This window comes from Strongylocentrotus purpuratus, unplaced genomic scaffold (genome assembly GCF_000002235.5).
Source record: "Strongylocentrotus purpuratus isolate Spur 01 unplaced genomic scaffold, Spur_5.0 spur5_scaffold_15, whole genome shotgun sequence".
NCBI classification, from domain to species: domain Eukaryota; kingdom Metazoa; phylum Echinodermata; class Echinoidea; order Camarodonta; family Strongylocentrotidae; genus Strongylocentrotus; species Strongylocentrotus purpuratus.
The window spans coordinates 27,731,699-27,751,921 of NW_022145600.1; the positions used below are offsets into that span (position 1 = coordinate 27,731,699).

At 36.4% G+C, this 20,223-nt stretch overlaps 2 protein-coding genes across 2 annotated transcripts; both read left to right on the top strand.

Moving 5' to 3' along the window:
* The first annotated feature begins 4,419 nt into the window (after positions 1–4,419).
* Positions 4,420–11,659, top strand: LOC115924169. The gene is made up of 5 exons (XM_030986029.1): positions 4,420–4,475; positions 10,084–10,141; positions 10,887–11,125; positions 11,531–11,605; positions 11,644–11,659. The coding sequence occupies exons 1-5, from the start codon at positions 4,459–4,461 to the stop codon at positions 11,657–11,659; spliced, it is 405 nt and encodes a 134-aa protein (XP_030841889.1). The 5' UTR covers positions 4,420–4,458.
* Positions 11,626–19,659, top strand: LOC115924204. Its single transcript, XM_030986102.1, has 9 exons — positions 11,626–11,753; positions 12,090–12,183; positions 14,208–14,347; positions 15,164–15,636; positions 16,169–16,279; positions 16,494–16,623; positions 17,099–17,200; positions 17,913–18,065; positions 18,613–19,659. The coding sequence occupies exons 1-9, from the start codon at positions 11,712–11,714 to the stop codon at positions 18,799–18,801; spliced, it is 1,434 nt and encodes a 477-aa protein (XP_030841962.1). The 5' UTR covers positions 11,626–11,711; the 3' UTR covers positions 18,802–19,659.
* Positions 19,660–20,223: the final 564 nt, after the last annotated feature.

The window sequence follows — 20,223 nt, forward strand, 5'->3', positions numbered from 1 at the left end:
ATTCAAATCTGAGAGGTGCCCATTTTACTTTACGAAGTGCCCTTTTCTTTTGTAATAAGTGCCCCTTCCTCTTCAGATAAGTGCCCCTGTTATTTTGGCTCGTTCCCGGCTTATCATTCCTAGTTTATGCCAATTCCTTACCGATAATTGCTCCTATTTCTCCTTTGTAATAATATAGTGCCCCTTTTCCGTTCTCACAAGTGCCTTTTTCATTTCTGGTGAGTGCCCCTTATTAGGTGCAAGCATTGCCCCATTTTCTCCTCTGATAATTGCCCTTTTTACTTTAACACGTGCTCCTTTTTCTAATAAGTGTCATTTTCCTTTTGGATATGTGCCTCTTTTTCCTTTCACCATAAAATGTGCTCATAATATTCTAAAGCAACTAAGAGCAATTTTCCCATTAATTTTCAGCGAAAGCTTGCTCGCTACGCTCGTTAGCAATTAAAGTTTATTTATTTACGTTTCTTATTAAATATCTTTTCAGTCTTTCATGATTAGGTTGTGCTTAAAACCCCATCAGAATTTGTCCCCCATCTTTATAAGATGTATTTTTTTCGAACTGCGACAGGCCACACAAATCTTACAAATTATTACTCGCTCGCAAATGAATATTACAGACCATCACATTCAACTGCAAAGTATGATGCTTAAGCAGTATCTTGGACCATGTAAAGAGAGAAACAAACATTGAAACCATCCCTGATAATGTAATCACAATGTAGGGGTATTATACCAATGTCTAGTAATGACATATTTTCACTTTGAGGTTTCCCTTTGACGATGCCCCCTTTTCCAGAAAGTGCCCCGTTTAAGTTGTTGGTGCCCCCACACTTTTATTGCTCAAAGTGTGAAGAACATTAATGTAAGCAATCAAGTATTTTTTCATGGGTAGATGCAAAGTATTCTAGCCTCATGAATAATCAACATAGCAAAAAACGGTACGCCATAGCTAGAATATATAGGCGATATTATCTTCAATATCCGCATTCTCCAGGGGCGGATCTAGCTTTTTGCTAAGGGGGGGGGTTGACCAAAATAATGACGATGCGGAGCATCGTCCACGAGCCGCGAAGCGGCGAGCCGATTTTTTTTGGGGTGTTTATTTGAACCCCGTAAGTGATGTTTTCCTGGCATCTATTAACACAATGGAGACCATAAAAAGCAGTGCATGATAACGTCTTTTTAAATCAAGTAACAGTTAAATACACAGTTATATCCAGAGTTATCATGTGTTTGGTTAAGTTACCAGATGAGTTGAAAATCTTCTCACAATATTTGCACTTGAAAGGGTTTCTCTCCAGCGTGCGTTCTTTTTTCTTTCTTTTTTTTTTCACTTCGGCGGTGGCCCGTGTCCTCAAAAAAGCTGATGGGGGAGGGGGCAAGGGACTCTGTGACATTTGTTCGCCCAACCCCCCCCCCCCTCCCCCCAAAAAGAAATAATAATAATAATAATAATAATAATTAATGAAATAAATACATAGAAATAGAATAAAATAAAATTACAAGTTTAAAAAAAAAGATAAGATTTAAAAAAAATGGTCCCCGGATTTTTTTTTTTTTTTTTTTTTTTTTGGGGGGGGGGGGGTTGCAACCCCCCAACCCCCCCCTCTAGATCCGCTTCTGATTCTCTTCCCCCCTTTAACAACAATTATTGCCCATTATGCCATCTGGTGGTGATGCGGATTTGTTTTGCTCATTACGCCACTATCCACGCATGTATATATGCATCTCCTTCATTATGGGGTGCATTCCAGCCAGGCGCCTTTTCAGAGAAGCTCACAATGCTGAACAAACTTTCGCTGCCTACCAGGTACATTATTCGACACTTGGCTGCATGGGGATAATAATCAATAAGTAAATTCTTGCTAAAGTACACAAATGCTGTACCGGGGATCAAACCCACGACCTTCTCAACTTTAGTCGATAGTTTAAACCTCTCGTCTTCGACGCTCCATGCATCTTATTTAATACAATCATTGACAGGAAAAAACCGTTGACTCCACTGTTCTTGCCAACAATCCATTAAGTTCCTTTCTTTCTCCGAAAATAATAATTTATAGCGAGGGAGAAAAAAAGAGGAAATAACCGTTGTTGCATCAGTCAACTTGTAATTTCGTGTGATTACCCCACTCATTCCTAGTATCTAATGTTGCGAATGAATGAAGAAAACATTAAATTAATTCTAAGTCTGACAATGGAAAAGGAGAGTGTGAAAGAGAGAGAGAGAGAGAGAGAGAGAGAGAGAGAGAAAGAAAGAGAGAAAGAAAGAGAGAGATAGTTTGATAGATAGAGAGATACATAGAGAGAGAGAGAGAAAGAGAGAGAGAGAGAGAGAGAGTCTAATGTAGAATACAGAAAGAAAGACAGCAAGTAGTCATGCAATATTGAATCCTGTGTGGATTTCATAGAAACTCTTTTTAGTTCCAAATTAAAGTCTTTTATTGTCTGTTTTAGTTTTTATTACAGATTAAAAGTAAATTTACTTTCCTGCAGCGCATTTCCGGATTTTAATAAACTAAATCTTTATGAGTATGGTTATTTTCATTAATTGTTTTTGACGTCAGAGATACGTGCAAGCTATGCATTTACAGTTTCCTGCTAGAAATTACAAAAAAATCCCTTGTTTTTATAATAAATCAAAAGAAAATCCATGAATTAAACATCATGTAAATCCCTAGAAAGCAATTTAATTGTCAATCAACTTTCGAATGAAAAGGAACGATGTTATTGCCAAAATATATCACGCGAACTTTCTGCACTTTTACTTTAATTTGAAAAAACCAAAATAAACCTGCCCTGCATACCACAATATTTACATCATCTGTAACCATCGTAAAAACTCCTTTCTTTCATGATCAGAACTCCGTATCCAGTTATATACACAACATCTCTTTAAATAGTTGCCAAGCCCTCAATCATTAATCGACCAGATCTTAATATATATATATATATAGAGAGAGAGTCACGCATCATATTCAAAGTCGTGTATTAGTGTAACAATGACCAGTGGGCTTATGTCAATGAATTTCATATGAACATGCACTGTATTTGATGATTTAAAATAGAAAATTATTGTTTCAACATGTAAGAATTCGTTTTTTAAAGTTTTTTTTAGCAGATGTTTCTGCATTTATTGATAAATCAAATACAAAATATTCAAATAACAATTATAGTATATGATATCATTGATTTACATAAAGAGTGACAACTGAAATACATACATACAAAAATGCATATAATTTACTATATATATAATTGAAAAATTTAAAGTATGGAGGTAATTAAAAGAATCAAGATAAATGCAGAGGCTAACTACCATAAGCATGAATGCTTAGAGATAGCAGCCGAGAAAGAGGGAGGGGGAGGGGGGGGGGGGGGGGTACGTGACGTTGTTATTGGAGTATGTAGGAGAATAGAGTGTCACGTTTGAATATTATGTTCATAAAGTATCTAAAAAAAACTGGGAAAATGCAAGTGTGTGTGCAAGTGGGCGTGTGCAGGTGAAGTAATTGTTCGATTCGTATTGTTCAGATCTGATAGTCGAAGCGTTTTTAGGGGTCCCGGGGCATCTTTGGGGGCCATCCTAAGATTTAATTACTCTAGGGAAGGAATTTGGGATGAACGCAAACTTATTTTCATCTCGTAATTGCCTGACTCTCGTCATCAGCCGTTTGTGTTCATTTCTCGTATCTGGGTGAACATCGTCGCTGATTCCACCCGTTTTACACCTCAGATTCGAACATTTTTTTTAATGAAGTGCTCTTCATAAGGATTGACTCGCGATTAGTGAAGCGTATAGCAGCTTTATGAGGATTGGTCTTGGTCATGGGTTGCGCTGGCCACCTGCTTGTGAGCACGGGATATTAGGGACTTTTATATTTGCACGTCGACATAGTAAAAGTACGTCAAACGTAGCACATGTGACGTCCTTTTAAGGCACCTTTTAAGGCACTGACAGTGCCTTAAAAGGACGTCACACGTAGCAGTCCACTTTGTCGACGTGCAAGTGTTAAGGTCCCCATTCGTGGTGTGCGATGGGCGCGTTCAACCTCCACATTCCCCACAAGCAAATGAGATGCGAAAAACTGGCGGGCGTACAAAATGTGAGCAATATTGCGTTACGGAATTGTTTTGCCTACTTCTGTTTACTATATAGATCGACGAAGTTTGGTCTCAGCTCATTTAAATATCCATAATCCGATTTAGTTGCTTTTACTTTCTCAGCCTCAGTGACTTTCTTTTACTGAAATCTGAAAGAAACTTGGATTGCGAGCACTTTAGAGCTCATTTGTTTTAGAGTTATCTTGAAGTGCCTGTTTCGTAATCAGAAGGGTAGTGTACAGTGAAAATCATTCAACAATCAAGAGTTCACCAAGATCATCGTCGTGATCGAGGGCAAGCTTTGAGGGCTCTCTTCGCCAGCTTGGCCAACTGTCAGATAGTATTTACCTTGGCAGTATGTCGCAGAAGGAGAGGTGAGTCGAAATCATGCAGCTAATTAGCTAATCTTTAGCATAATAAATCTAATACTGTATATTCATCTTTGATAGCAGACTGAATTTTAATGATATTTGCCGTATTTATGGAGGATTGTCAATAGTGGTTTAGACTCAAGAGCGGGTGTTAATTTCTTATTTCTTTTAAACGTTTAGCCACACATTCATGTTGGTATATTTTGGAAATTGGAGCTGAGAGGGGGGGGGGGGGGGGGGGGTGTAAATACCCACTGACTTCCTTTTTTCTAAATGTATAGAACACAAAGAATTGTTTTAAATTATTTTTTTCTCTACCAACTCATCAATTGAAACGCTGATAAAATTATCATCGTCTATTTTAAATAGGAATGGCATGAATTTAACGGTATTGAAATGAAATGAGCATTTGCTTACTATGTAATTATTGAATTACCGGTAGTCAAAACGATGATTTTTGTTTTGTTGTTGATTTAAGACGAAAATGTGCACATGAACGTTAAAAGTTATTTATGAAAACCGATTCCTTGCCCACTTCTCACCATTTTTAAATGAGACAGTATCCACGGACATAGCTTCTCGAAGAGAGAGAGAGAGAGAGAGAGATAAAGAGAGAGCGAAAACGCAAATCCAAAAACATTAGTTTATAATTAAAACGGAAATGATGATTATTAAAGATTAGCATTCTGTGTTTAACTGTATGGAAAAAACGTAAACAAACTGAATGTTCTTCCCCTCCCCCTACAGAAGTATAAAGATTACTCAGCTAATTTAATTTGTTGATGTGACTACTAGTATATATGAATTATTTGTGCATGCCTGTAAGAGCTATAATGGAATTTATTATGGGATATAATAATAATAATAATGAAGAAGAGGAAGAAGAAGAAGAAGAAGAAAAGTAACGATAATGATAAAAACGTCAACAACAACAATACAAATAATGATAATAATAACAGTAATCAAAGGAAAAAGAAGAAGAATAATACAAGCACTTCAATCGTATTCAAACAAAATACATGCATTGATGCCTGTGTGTTTACTTGGCAGACGAAAGAGTATCTCCCTGAAAAATCTAGAGCAATTTCTTAGAAGTCTGTAGCATAAAGGAATGTGGAGATAGAAAGGCCGAAAGAAAGGCTTAAAACACGGCCCGGAACAGACAAAATGGTGACTGGACAGTCACGCACGAGCGCTTTTGGAAAACGGTGAAACTAGTGACCTTGATAGGATGGCAGAGACTATCCCCCTGTCCACACCCAACATTTTCCGTGATTAGGCGTGATTAGCTATACCGTTTCGCGATAGTGATACCGTTTCGCGATAGTTTTACGATGGAAAATTGTGTGTGTGGACGCTCACTAACGATACGTCGTATAACGAAACTAGTCTAACGAACTTCGCAGGTTTGGGCATCGTTTCGAACTGAAACTCAATAAAGAATCACGCCTAATCACGCCTAATCATGGAAAATGTTGTGTGTGGACAGGGGGAGTGTAACTAGTGTAACTAACTGGGCGGGGCTTAACGTGACTTCGAGCGAAAGGAGACCAGACCTCTCATTTTCGCTTCCATTTCATGACCGCAGTAGCAAACTGCGTACCTATACGACATTTCGCTGTAGAGTTTCAGGATTACTTTCTTCTGTGTGTGGACATCCTGGAATTTATACAATGATTATTTATACGACTTTTCTTGTGTGGACACTCTGAAATTTATACGATGATTCTTTATACGACGTTTCGTTATAGAGTTTCGGGATAAATTGTTTTGTGTGTGGACACGCTGAATGCCTACGAAGTTTGAAAAGCATTGGGATATAGATAAGGCTTACAAGCACTGCGTTAACAAAAAATGGATTAGGGATAATGAAGCATATCTAAGGATACAGGCTGTGGCCCAATTGGCATTCCATACCAATATAATCCCGCTGGGTATAACATGGCATCTACAAGGCCCCCCTTCTCAGAGTGTCAAAATCTGGCTTCGAGATACCCTACGTTTGTCCACCCAGCAGGCGCGGATCCAGGATTTCTTAGGGTGGGGGGGGGGGGGCAAATTTGAAACTATGCAAGCCAGATACTGGTACGTAATGGTGACCAGCAATGGCGTAATGAGCAAAATCGTTTTTTTTTTTTTTTTTGGGGGGGGGGGAATCCGCATCATGGGATAATGACCGACTATTAATTTTTAGTGTGACACTAAAGATATAAAACAATGAAATACTGATCAATTTGCGATCAGAATTATTCCTTATTTCATTCCCCCCAAATCCCCCCCCAAAAAAACAAAAACAAAAACAAAAACGCATTACGTCGTGTTTACAAAAGAAGACAAGTAGAAAGAGTGAAGTAGAGAATACTAAAGAATTGAAGATGAAGAAAAATACATGGACAGTCATCATCGATACAAATCAAGGCTATCGAGAATGTCAATATTTAGTGATTTGTACTTTTTAGTCTCAATTGCATGCGAAGGGTGCGTGGGAGGATGGGTTTAGTTTCCTAAAATTCTTTTATAGGAACAGGAAGAACTTAAATCACTGTTCAAAACAAAAGGAGCTGCTATGTGTACCATATCGTGAGATTGACAGGAAATAGATTGATAAACAATTAGCTTTTGAAACTTCTGATATCTTGAAAATCACAGTTTTGATGACGCCAGAGAACTAATTATTTTTTGTTTGGGTATTTTTCCAGTGCTGTATAGCTCACCAGTTCAGAGAATTATTGATATCGTTGTTTCTGGATAATGAAGCTATAAATATCATTTAACGAATACCTGGAATCATGGTGAAATATTAATCTAGGGAGGGTTTTTTCTCATTTAAATATATATTATTTATAATAAAGTCAGTTTGAAACCTTTTGAAAGCATAAGAATTAAAAAAAAGTTTGGAACGAAACGAAACAGAAAATTGCAAATCAATTTCATCATTAATTGTTAACTTTGTTTTGTTCAAAATTGATTGACAGAGTATTTTGATTGTTTGACATTTGGATCCGCTACAGAGTTTTTACAAATGGGTGGCATCTTCATTGCTTAAAAACTTACATTTTTATCAGTAATTTGCATGACAGGTAATGAATTTTGAAAGGAAAAATTAGATTACGTTGCTAGGAGTCATTCACAGGTGTATGTAATGAAATGGGATAAAATTGATTTAGATGAAGAAAAAAAAGATGGTCTTATTATTTCGACTAGAATGTATTTTCTTGATATAACATATAAACTATTTCCCCTATCTATGCTTCCTTTTCGTTAAAGAAGTGATGCTTGTGACTGTTTGTCATGCATGCCATGTTAAAGGAGGAGATGTAATAGACTATAGAGAATTATTGATATCGTTGGTTTTTAGGATAATGAAGTTATGGAGATCATTTTAACGGATACTTGGAATCATGGTAAAAAAGGGTGCGTGAGAAAATGGAATTAGTTTCCTATAATACTTTTATAGGAACAGGAAGAACTTAAATCACTGTTCAAAAACTAAAAGGAGCTGCTCTGTGTACTATAATCGTGATATCGGCAAGAAATAGACTGCCAAACAACAAGCTTTTGAAACTTCTGATATCTTGAATGCACAATGTTGATGACGTCGGAAAACTAATCACTTTTTGTTTTGGTATTTCCAGTGCTGTAGCCCACCAGTTCACAGAATTATTATTATTGCTTTATTAATAACGAAGTTATGAAGATCATTTTATCGAATACTTGGAATCATGGTAAAAAGGGGTGCGTGAGAAAAAATGGGTTTAGTTTCCTAAAATACTTTTATAGGAAGAGGAAGAACTAAATCACTGTTCAAAACCAAAAATGAGCTGCTCTATGTGCCATATCGTGAGATCGACAGGAAAAAAAAGATAAACATTTAGCTTTTTAAACTTCTGATGCCTTTATTAGTCAGTTTTGATGGTGACAGAAAACTAGTTACCTTTCGTTCGGCATTTCCAGTGCTGTAATCCACCAATTCGGAGAATCATCAATACAGTAGTTGCTTTGAAGGAGAAGGATAATGAAGCTATGACGATCATTTTAACGAATACCTGGAAACATGGCGAAATATACATCTAGGGAGGTTTGTTTTCTCATGAAATATATATTGTTAATGATTAAGTCAGTTTGGAACTTTTTGGAAGTATAAGGATAGCAAAAGAAATATTGGAACAAAACAAAACAGAAAGTTGAAAATCACTTCCATCATTTATTTTAAACTTTTTTTTTCTTCAAAATTGATTGACAGTGTATTTTGATTATTTGACATTTGGATTGACAACAGAGTGTTTTATATAAACGCGTATATATGTTGCATCTTAATTGACGGGTGATGAATTTTGATAGGAAAATGTATTACGTTCCTTGGAAATGATGTAGAAGTGTATGTAATGAAATAGTATTTACGTTCGATTACATCTAATTTCTGCGTTTTTTCCAAATATAATAACTGAATAACAAAGAACATAAAAACGTAGGTTTAATCCATAATATATACAAACAATAACTTCATGTCAAAACTTTTTTTAATTTTTTTTTTTTTTTACATATGTACATCTATTAACAAAACTTAATATTTCTATAACATATTATTATGAATTTAAAATAGTAGCCAAACTGTCCGCTTGACTAGGATGGCGGTCTAAAAAAGAAAAAGTGTTTAAACGATCTTTGTGTATGAGAGTGTGTTGTGTGAGTGTATATATATATATATATTGTGTGTGTGTGTGTGTGAGTGTGTGGGTGCATGTGCGTGACATGAGAATAGATTGTCATTGTCATTGCGTGTTTGTATGTGTGTGTAGCGAATAATGGATGTGCACGTCAGGCACGTAGCCACGGGGGGGGGGGGGGGACGTGCCCCCAACAAATTTTCAAGATCGGTTGAAATTTTTTAGACCCCTCCTCAGGACGTCGATCGATTACATGTATGTGCCCCCCCAAACATCAAATTATGGCTACGTCCCTGGTGCACTTAGCTCTGTGTTGTATGGTGGAGTGGAAACAATGTAGCCTTTTCAATAAAGGAAACCAAGAATACAAAATAGAATACGAAATTTGCAAAAATGAGTTCCAATGTGACCAAAATTTTAAATATCAATGATAATTGATTGATAATGAGATTGATTAAGCTTAAACAAAATAAGATGGTCTTATTATTTTAACTATAATGCATTTTCTAGATATAAGATTGTCAACAAAACTAATCTATACTTCCTCTTCGTAAAATAAGTGATGCTTATGACTGTTTGTCATATATGGCATGTAAAAGTAGGCGATGTATTACACACTCTTTAAAAAATATGTACAATTGAATAAATTATTGGGTAAATTTTAAGCAATTTTGGTCACATTACATTCAATAATGGGTTAAGTTTTTTTTACAAACGAAGATGCATGCTCCCTTTCTAACTTATAATAGGGAAATCTTTATCCCACCTTGTATAAGAGTTAACAATGCGATCATGATATCAACAAGCATTGGAAAGTCCTTGATGGCTGGTAATTTTGTCTCTAAGTGTTATGGATTGATAAGAATACGTATGATTGAAGTATTATTTTATCAAATAGTATAATTATATATATTGAAGAAGTATCGAAATGTTTTGTCTTTCAGAACCATGTCTGGGACAACAGAAACACACATGTTTTTGCACAAGACAGGGCTCCTAAAGGTAAGAGCTGCCCAGACGTCTTCAAATAGAATTAGTCATTGAATTTTCAATAAAAACTAAATATATTGATACCCTGAAAGAAAAATAGAGTTAACGAGCTAATTTTGTTTTGACACAGATGGAAATTCTCTGTTCCTTGTTTTAACACACAGTTAACAAAACTAGTAGCGCTATTTTCGAAGGAAAGACATGTCGAATCATTTAATGTCATGGAGATTTAGTATTATAGCATACCGGGGGCTGTTTCTCGCAACCGTCATAAGTCTAAACTACTTGGACATCCCAATGAAATTTGTGCTATAACATTTATCTGATGTCCACGAATTAAGTGTTATGGCGGTTTCGAGAAACTGGCCCCTGAATTTCAAGTAAACACCACCAAGAAGATAATATGTAGATCTTGTTGATATACTCTATCGCACACGACACTTTCATCAATATGAATCATCAGAATCAATATTAATGTGATTTGATTGAAGAAACATTCCTCTCGCTACGTATTTAATTCAAGCATATTATAGATTTTAATAGAATAAAGGTGATTGACCTGACTTGTCAAATAAACAAAAGTTGTAAAAATTAGGATGATTGTGTTTGTCATCTACCCATTTTTGTAATGACCTCCCCCCCCCCGATTTTTTTTTTTTTTTCAATATTGAAAAAAAATCATATCGATTAAACATGTTGGTGGTGATGATGATGATTATTAAGAACACATCAAATGGATAACATGTGCACATTGCAGGACAAAGAACAACTGGTGATTTGCAAGCTAGCTTCACTTGGCATTGGGGAGCGTCCAGAGATTCATATATTCACCGATGGATCTGGAGAACCAAATTCTGTCGTCAAAGTAAGGTCCTGTGCGGCCGTCCAAAAGGGCGACCTTGTCCCGAAGATCGTCAAGGCAAAGTACGACAACTACATCTGCATCACTGGTAATGGTAGCGTGGGTAAATATACATACTTACGCACACAAACAAGGTAAGCAACTACATTAATTAGTAAAAAGGCTAAATTGGTTAAAGATATATGGTTCAAAGCAGTAGACGGAAGAAGTTTACTGTTATTGCAAACAATCTAGCACTTGCAGTAGCAAGTCTGAATTTGATTGAAAAAGAAAATAATTTCATTTGGAAATGATGATGAGTGATAGGAGAGGTTAAAGTAGTAGAGGTGATTGTCATGGTGGCAGAGGAATTAATTTATTAATTCCCATAAAGGGCGTAAAACAGGAGTATTTAAATTCATTATTTTGAAGAAAAAAGATCAACACCCAGTAATTGATAGCTTAAAGAAAGCCTCATTCGCATCATGAATTTTCAAGCTGTTCGAGACTAAGAACGTCATTAAAGAACATTTTCCCAACCGTTCTACCGATTTACGCAGGGAGCAGAGGGACGAGTGGTGCAGCCAACTACAGGCCTTGATGTCCATCAAAACCACACCCAACCAACAGCCATCGCAGCCATTGCAGCCCTATCGAGAGAGAACACAAACAGATGCTTCCTCCCATAGACCGCCCGTGTCTCGTACTCGGAAAGGAGCCCCCATCACAGCACCTGGCAACATGCATGGGATCTTTCACGATGAGCTAGACAAAGTCGTTAAGGTTAGTCCTAACTCCTTCTGTTATTGAATCATGAAAAAAGTCGACTGCTATAGGTAAAGATACCCTCTAGGCAAGAACGTGCACGTGAAGAAATATCTTAGGCCTTATGTCTTCTGTCTGCCGTCTTAGAATAAACATGAAACCTTTCATTAAAAAGATAATAAAATTGATTTTTCTGATCTTTCCTATCCTTTAAAACAATCGTGTTTATCTACATATTTTTTTCATTTAAGTATTTAGCTATTTATCTATTAATTGATATTTTTTGTTTTGTTAGCGAAATCGGCTTAGTGTATATCTTCTCCCTCATACTCCTCTTTTCATTATATCGTATAGAAGAGGGGCAATACATCAGAACCTAATGAGGAGACTGACGACAGCCAAGTCTGCTGTGGACGTCATCACGTGGAGGCTGGGGCGTCGCACGACGGTATGATGGATGGCATGATATATATTTGAAAGAGATGTGAACAGTTCATTTGACAAAAATTATAAAAAAACTTCCTTATTATTATGATACAAAATGTGCCACGCACAAGAACTAAATCAAGTAAAAAGAGAAATAAACGACCATAGATTACTGAAGGATAATTAAATCAATATCTACTCGAATTCGTTTATCTTAAATATCACTTCGATCAACTACAAATGAAAACCGAAATGAATATAAAAAGTACCGTGATAAATTGACTTTAATTATTCGTTTGTCACGCTAATTCTAGTATTGTAATATAATTGAAAATATTAAAGATCAATCAATCAATCATTATGGCAAACAATTAATGACGTTTTTAGGGAAGAAAAAGCAAATTCTTAATAACATTGAATTTAAATACAAAGGGCATCATATCCAAGATCCTAACGTTGTTGCTGATGCATTCAATAAAGACTTTACTAATATTGGACCAGAGTTAGCTTCCAAAATAATGGATAAAATTGATTTTGTTGAAATACTCAAATGATAATAAAAAAACGATCCTTATTTTTAATTCAACAAAAATTCATGAGATTTGAGGATTTGTTGGTTCTTTAAAATGCTGTAAATAAAGCGGGAATGATGAATTAAGTTTATCTTTATTTAAAAAAATTAAAAAAAACACTTTATACACTGTAAAAAAAGTTGGGCAGATGCTACTGGGTAAATCGAATTAGGGCAAATTTTGTCCGATAATTGGGTTATTTTCTCCCTACCATTTACTATATGAAGTTACCTAATAAAAGGTAAGAATAGGTTAGGTAGATGTTACTGGGAAAAATCGATGTTGGGCAAACGTTGTCCAATAATTGGGTTATTTTCTACCAACGATGTAGTTACTGACGAAATAATTGGGCAATATTATTGGGCAAATTAAAGTTGGGCCATTTTTGTCCAACATTTGGGTTATTTTCTCTCAACCACTTACTACACTGTCGCTCATATAGTTGGAATATTTTTTTTACCCCAATTTAAGGAATTATTTTGACAATGATTTATTCCCAATAGATCTAGAAAATAGTATACAATCTCAGATTTTATTGAATAATAATTTGCCAGTGTTTGTTTTGCGTGACTGCTAAAGCATGTGTATGCTACGCTTATCAACTTGGGGACCTACGCCCTTAAGTCATAAATGACAGTAATGAGGATTAATGCTCCACAAAAGGGCACTAATATGGCACATCGACACGGTTTTGATCCTGGGGCCTCACAGTTACGAGGCCATTGCTTGGCCACTGAACCATGACTGTACGCAGCGGAGGCTAGGGTAGGGGGCAGTTCCCACAAACAAACGAAAAGAAAATGCAATCATTTTTCAATAATTCATTGCATTTTACCCCGGTCCCCAACATTAAAAGATCCTCTGTACGACCATGCATTATGGCTCAAGGCATGGGCACACAGAAGATTTTTTTCTGTTGGCGACCGGGGTGAAATTCAATGAATTATTGAAAATTTATTGCATTTTCTTTCGTAGGATAACGAAGGTCAATGTGTTTATTAGATATAAGCATGTGCGCGCCTGTGAAAAGGTGACCAGCTGAACGGCGGCAATCTTGAAAGATAGCCCGACTGTCAGGGAAAATGTACCGAGCGGCCATTTTGAAAGGAAAAAAAAAAAGAAAAAGGGCCTCCTCCTTCCTATTTTTCAAAAAAACAGGACGCTAAACATGATTTTTTAATATTTTTATTTGGCCTAAGCGCAAATTCGGTTGATCGTAACTCGTAAAGCGCTTTTAAGAAACAATAATTAGCCGGTTTCGAGCACAGGTCCCAATACATGTAACTATTGTCTTATAAAATACACGGACGTCTGGTATGTTCCACCAGAAGTTAGGTATGTAGACAGAAAAGTTACTTTGATCTGTATTTAAAATAAAGTTTTTAGATTTCAAATAATGTTTTTGTTTACGTTGTTATAGCGCATAAAAATAATATAATTTATTGTTTGGAAATTTTGATTATCGTACATACAGCCAGCTGTCAGGATACATACGAGAACGTTCATAATGTTCAGAATGAGGATGGTTGGCGTAGACAGCAGCAAACCTCCAAGCAGGCCCTCAAAAAGACACAAGAACTGTACCAAGATTTCCATCAGACAAAAATGCTTCAGGTCAGTACCTTTCTCATCATAATTATTATCGTCGATTCTCCTGACGAGCGTTGTGAGCCATTCATCAAGAGAGACATTTTACAAATGCTAGTAAACTATTAAATATGGGGTTAATAAATCGTCAGCTGCCCGTTACTGCCCTTTGCAGTATGTTCTTGTTACGACCTTCTTGAGATGTGTCTTAGACTGTGTCTAAATTGACATATTTGCAATGATAGATAGATAGAAAGCTTAATGTAACCATACGAGTCACATTGTACTGATCGTGCAATATGTGATGTCTTGAGTCTCGTCTCATAAAGAGTTGCGATTGATCCTAATCAATCGCAAGTCCTCCGATCAATCGCAAGTCCTCCGATCAATTGCAAGTTTGCCATCTCCTATCTCTCATGCATGTACATAATTGCAATTTATATCAATCGCAAGTAATTTGCGATTAATATCAACTCTTTATAAGACAGGGCCAAGGTGTGCTAAGAAACACGCCATCAGATCTGAAACAGTATGACAGCAAAAGCAACTTAAACAAAGCTTTCATTCATTTCATTTGTTTATTTATTTCCATCTTCATATAAAAGCAATAGATCATTACAATATTATAATAAATTTTTAAATACATGCAATCATACGTGTTAACAGTATCAAAAGAGACCAAATTTACCAGTCGAAACAAGAAAAGGGGAACTAAAATAAGGCCAAAAGGCCTTGTAAAATAAGTTCCCTAAAGGTATGAAGTTATTATTTGTTTTTTCAACACACGGTAAAGTTATCAACTGACAATATAACCAGTGGTCTTTATCGAAATTCATTTTTCAGGAAAAGCCTGACCAGTTTGAGAACCTGTACGAGATTCCAGAATTTCCATGGGATCCCTTACCCGAAAGTTTTAACCGTCTCTCCGGCTGCAGTACTTCGTCCGGAGAATCCGAAGGAGGTGCTTCGGTCATGTCAGCTCCTCAGAGTCTTCACAGCTGTAAAGAACCAACAGAGAGCAGTTGGCCACCAAGTCCTACACCATCGGATGATTCAGAGCCCGAATGTTCTGAGATAAACCCTCCAAGCTTACAAACATGTTCAAGAGAACTGCCAGGAGGAAGATTTCCACACCAAAAGGAACCCGAGGCTGGTTTGTGGCTGGATGAACAGATCTATGAAAATACGTCCGTCATTCAGAGACGGCCCAGAACTGACTCTAGAACCACAAAACCATCACGATCAGGCTTTATATGGGATGACGTTAATCCCCATCTCCAACAGTTTAAAGCCACGATGATTGAAATACAGTGCAAGTAAGAGCCAAAGGAGATAAGGTCAATTTCTTCAGAATTTACATGGCAAATGTATTTCTGATTTGAACAAGCTGAAAAGTCGGTTTAAAAAACAATACGGATAATTTATATATTCGATTTAGTTATTATGTACAGTAACTAAGCAATAACTTTTACAGGATATACATCGTGAACGTGTTGAATATAATTATGAGGTCTAAAATCTTTGAGATGCTTCGTCACTTCCGATTGAATGAGATGATAATAATGCTTCCTTTCTTTGCCACTGATATAATTTGAGATTATTTTCAAATAAATAAAGAAGGCATTATGCATATCGACTATTTCCTTCAAAAATGTATGTTGTACAGTGCGCTTAAAGCAATATTATTCCTCATTACTTTAATCAACTTTACCATCAATTAATATACAACTCGTACAATATATTTCGTCTGTTGGCAGTTAAGAAAAAAAAAACGATCGGAATCTTAATTACATTGGAGGTTTCTAAGTATTATTACTTATGTAATGACATCTAATTTCTTTTGTATAGGAAACTTAAAGAGGAGAAGCTATCGTCGACGGCTACAGTACGTGTCGCCAAAACTATCATCGTTCGGAACTTGTCACAGCTATCGCTCAAAGAAATCAGAGACAGTATTTTGTGAGTATAGCTTAATATTTATTGTTATTATTACAGTATTATTAGGATTTTTTTTGGTGGTGGTGGGGTCCAATTCTCCGTTTGCCTTTCTCCCTATTCTTGCTTTTTTTCCCCTCCCGTTTCATTTTTATCCCCTATCGTTTCCATTGACAGAACTTGACTTCCTCGTCTTTTAACTGAAATTAATTATTTCTTTTTTCTTCACCCTTGTCAGAGTTATGGATATTCCTCTCGAACTCAAGGATTACTTCCGGGTAGGTGACCAGTGGTTGAAGGTCAATGATAATATGCTGAAAAACGTCCACTTTGCCCGAGACTGTGTTCGAATGTCAGACAAACCGGAGGTAATCTTTTGTGCTAAATCCTGCATCAATGTGTAAGATGAGAAAATGAGAATGTTTTCCACAAAATATTGCATATTAATACATCAGTATGATCATTCGTCAGCACAATAAATCTTTAATGAAGGACGTCTAAGTTAATCGTGTTAAAGATACTGACTCATTTGCCTTTTCTTTGATTTAGTTTAGTGACATATATACTAATGGCACGACTTTTCGGCAGAATTGTTAAATGTTTAACGTAAATTATTGGATTTATGTCATATTCATATAGTTCATGCACAAATTCTACATTTTATGAAACGAACTTCATATAACTAGATTATGACCTAAAAGATAAAATACAAGATGGAATCGAAAAAAGAGGAAAATCTAAGCAGAACACAGTGTGGAGGAAACTTACGGATCGATGTCCTCCCGAGGGCCGAACGATCTAGGTCCAAGACAACAAAATGTTCTAATGTTTGCTCTTTTGCAGATCGAGATCACGCTAAAGAGAATCCCGTTTGGAGCAATCTGTGACTTCCCATGGACTTCAAATAATGTTGACGACATAGGGCTGAAACTCCGCGGAAACGAGGTAAGCCATACGCAGGCCTCTAGTGAGCATGTTCAGTTGGTTGAAACATTAGGCCGAATCTTAAACAAATCTAGTTTATCTGACATCCCTCCCCCTCTCGTATACTTTGTCAACCGTCTCATTTTTCTATTTTATGTTTTTGTTTTTGAATAATAAAAGAAAATCTAGACAATGAGGTTCACAAACATTTTTTATATCACACTATCACTTTGTTTTGAGCCACTATAGTTCATATATACAGTAAATCTAATATCTGTACACAAAATTTTGTATACGTGATGCGACGGTATAATTAGCTTATGTAAAGAACATAAATAGTGGAAGCTCCTCTTCCTCATAAAAAAATCTGGACGAGAAACTAGGAATAATATTTTATATGGTTTTGGCCGATTGTTTATTTTAATGAAATATTTTCTTGGCTGACCAAGGAGTTTACTGATGCATCGATAAACAAAATGTAATTAATCGTCAAAGGGGTCCCATTTTCTGAATAATTTTGGTAAGTGCCTCCGTTTCACACTTTCAAAGCAACAACCCCATGTGATCCCTACTTGCCGACAGGCATGACAGGTTTGTAGAAGAAAAAAATGAAGAAAAGTATTTAGAATTTAACCGACATCATTTGTGAATGGTGAGACCCCTGCACATAGTCCACAGACAAATTTACCAAAATTTGATGTCATTTTTTTAAATTTTTAAATCCTCATTTCAGATTGAGCAGGTATCTCCGAAGGGTCTGGCTCATTGCAGAGGATCTCTACAGTCAAACGATATCGCGTGTCTGAACAGTGCAGGCTTGAGATGCAACTGCGTCATCACTGAAGTCAACTTTGACTGCGTCCACCCCGATGCATCCACGGAACAGGTAGGCAGATCTGATAAGATCGCCTCCACTTGACCATTGGGTCACTCATATAACAAATATAACAGAAGCAGAGGGTCATAAAGTCATGTCGATGAAAGGTATATTCGAGAGTTATTTCTGGTGATGTAAACAATAATATTATGTCAATTAATAACCAGATGAGAAAACGAGAAAAACGTTCATTTTAGGAAATAACAAGAATTGTACCAGATCAATTAAAGATTTTGGCGGCACAAGAGAAAATAAGCTTTCGTACATTAGATTATTTTGTGGTATAGCGGTTTTTTAACGTCTTTTGATTGGTATGTTTTACCGGCTGGCTGCCAAACAAAGCATGTGTATGATTGTCATCACACGACCACGGGACCGGCGGCTTTAAGTCGTCTCCGTCTTGGTAATAACAAAATTGCCTTACCAAAGTTTACTAGTGCAACGGCTTACTTTAAAACTCGGGACTTCTCGATTACTAATTTACAGCTCCATAACAAAGCCATCCTGCGTCCTGTTGATGTAAGATTGTTAACTAATTCCCTCTTCCAATTGATAGGTATGGGAGATGATCAAGAAGGCAGACGGCATTGTCATTCTCATGCTCCATCCCGTGGACTTCCGTACCGTTCAGAGGGGTTTCGACATCGACGGAAACGACGTGTACGAAAACGTAGGTCGATCTAGCAACATGCGCAATGGAACTTCAGAGAAGTCCTACAAAATGGCTTACAACCACATAATATGACAACTGTTGGTGTAAGATCATTCACTAAAGACCCTCAAAGAAGCTACAGGGGGGCTAGAACAAGAGTGCACCAGAAAAATGAACAATTACACAAGAACATCGTATCTTAAGTGATTCATGCATTTGCGTTATGGAATTTTAGAGGAGCTACACAATGGGTGACAACAACATTATATAACAAGCTCCGAACATAATAGGTCATTTAATGAACACGATGTTTCTAACTTCAGAGGAACTACAACATGGACGCACCAGAAAAATGCAAGATGAAAACATCTGCATCTTAGGTCATTCTTATCTAAAATGCTTCATTGAACTTTGGGGGAGCTACAAAATAGCTGAAAGGGGCCTAATGGAAATGTGCATTATGGGTCATTAAATGAACACGTTGAATGAAAATTCAGCAGGGCTACAACATGGACGCGCAACAAAAATACATAATAGTCCCATCAAAGCCCTTTTCATGCAACATGCTAAATAAAGCTTTATATGAGCTTCAAACAAGCTGATGACTGCATTAAACACAAATGTCACATAGTGACTATTCAATGAATACTACTCAAGAACCTGTCATCTAGGGATTAATCACTGAACAGTCTTTATCAGACCATGGATTTTACTGGCCATGATCAGACGTTCTTTTCTCGAACAATCGAGACCCAAATAAAAAGGCTCATACAAACGAGAGATAGACATCTGACATTCTCGGGAATAAACTGTTAGCAGATCAAGTGTTCTCGAACACTGGCTCAGGCCCAATGTTCTTAATCTCTCCACCTTCTTAGTCTGTAAAATTGTATGCCTTCTGCCAATTTGTTTTGTATTAAGTACCGTCGAACTCTTTAAAGCCCCACTGTCCTACTCGTAGCTACTTGCTCCCTCTATATAGAAAACTTCCCCAATCGGTGCCTGTTGGTCCCCCATGATCCTCTTTTTCTTATGTTAGTTGAGAGCTGAGTTAATGAGATAGCCACCTGTCAGTGACCTCGCTGTGTGGTCTAATCCCTTCTAGCTCAGTAGTATTGCCGGTCTTTAAGGTACCACCAAAATAGTCCTGGACTGTTCTCAATTCGTCTTAACTACGTGCGTGCTCTCTCACACACAAGTTTAAAATAGGAAAGAATTACGAAAACATGTTGATTTTCATACAATCTCAATACTTGAATGGAAAGTTAAAAATTGTAGAAAAGAAAATGATAAAAAGAGGTAGAATAAAGCCAATCTAAAACGATAACATTTTACATTTTTTTACGGAAAATGAATCGAATGCTCCACTTTATACCGTATAAGTTGAATAAATGCTGTAAATATATGTAAATGTATGTAAATATATGCAAATTTATGCATGTTATATGCGCATTAACACAAAACAACTGAATATACGAAAACAAAAAAGCTTCTGTACCTGTCCTCAATATTTAA

Coding starts and splice junctions, on each gene's coding strand:
- LOC115924169 (XM_030986029.1), top strand. Junction 10,142..10,886: donor ACAAGACAGGGCTCCTAAAG/GTAAGAGCTGCC, acceptor TGCACATTGCAG/GACAAAGAACAACTGGTGAT. Junction 11,126..11,530: donor TACTTACGCACACAAACAAG/GTAAGCAACTAC, acceptor CGATTTACGCAG/GGAGCAGAGGGACGAGTGGT.
- LOC115924204 (XM_030986102.1), top strand. CDS start 11,712: ATGCATGGGATCTTTCACGATGAGCTAGACAAAGTCGTTAAG. Junction 14,348..15,163: donor ATCAGACAAAAATGCTTCAG/GTCAGTACCTTT, acceptor TTCATTTTTCAG/GAAAAGCCTGACCAGTTTGA. Junction 18,066..18,612: donor CCGATGCATCCACGGAACAG/GTAGGCAGATCT, acceptor TCCAATTGATAG/GTATGGGAGATGATCAAGAA.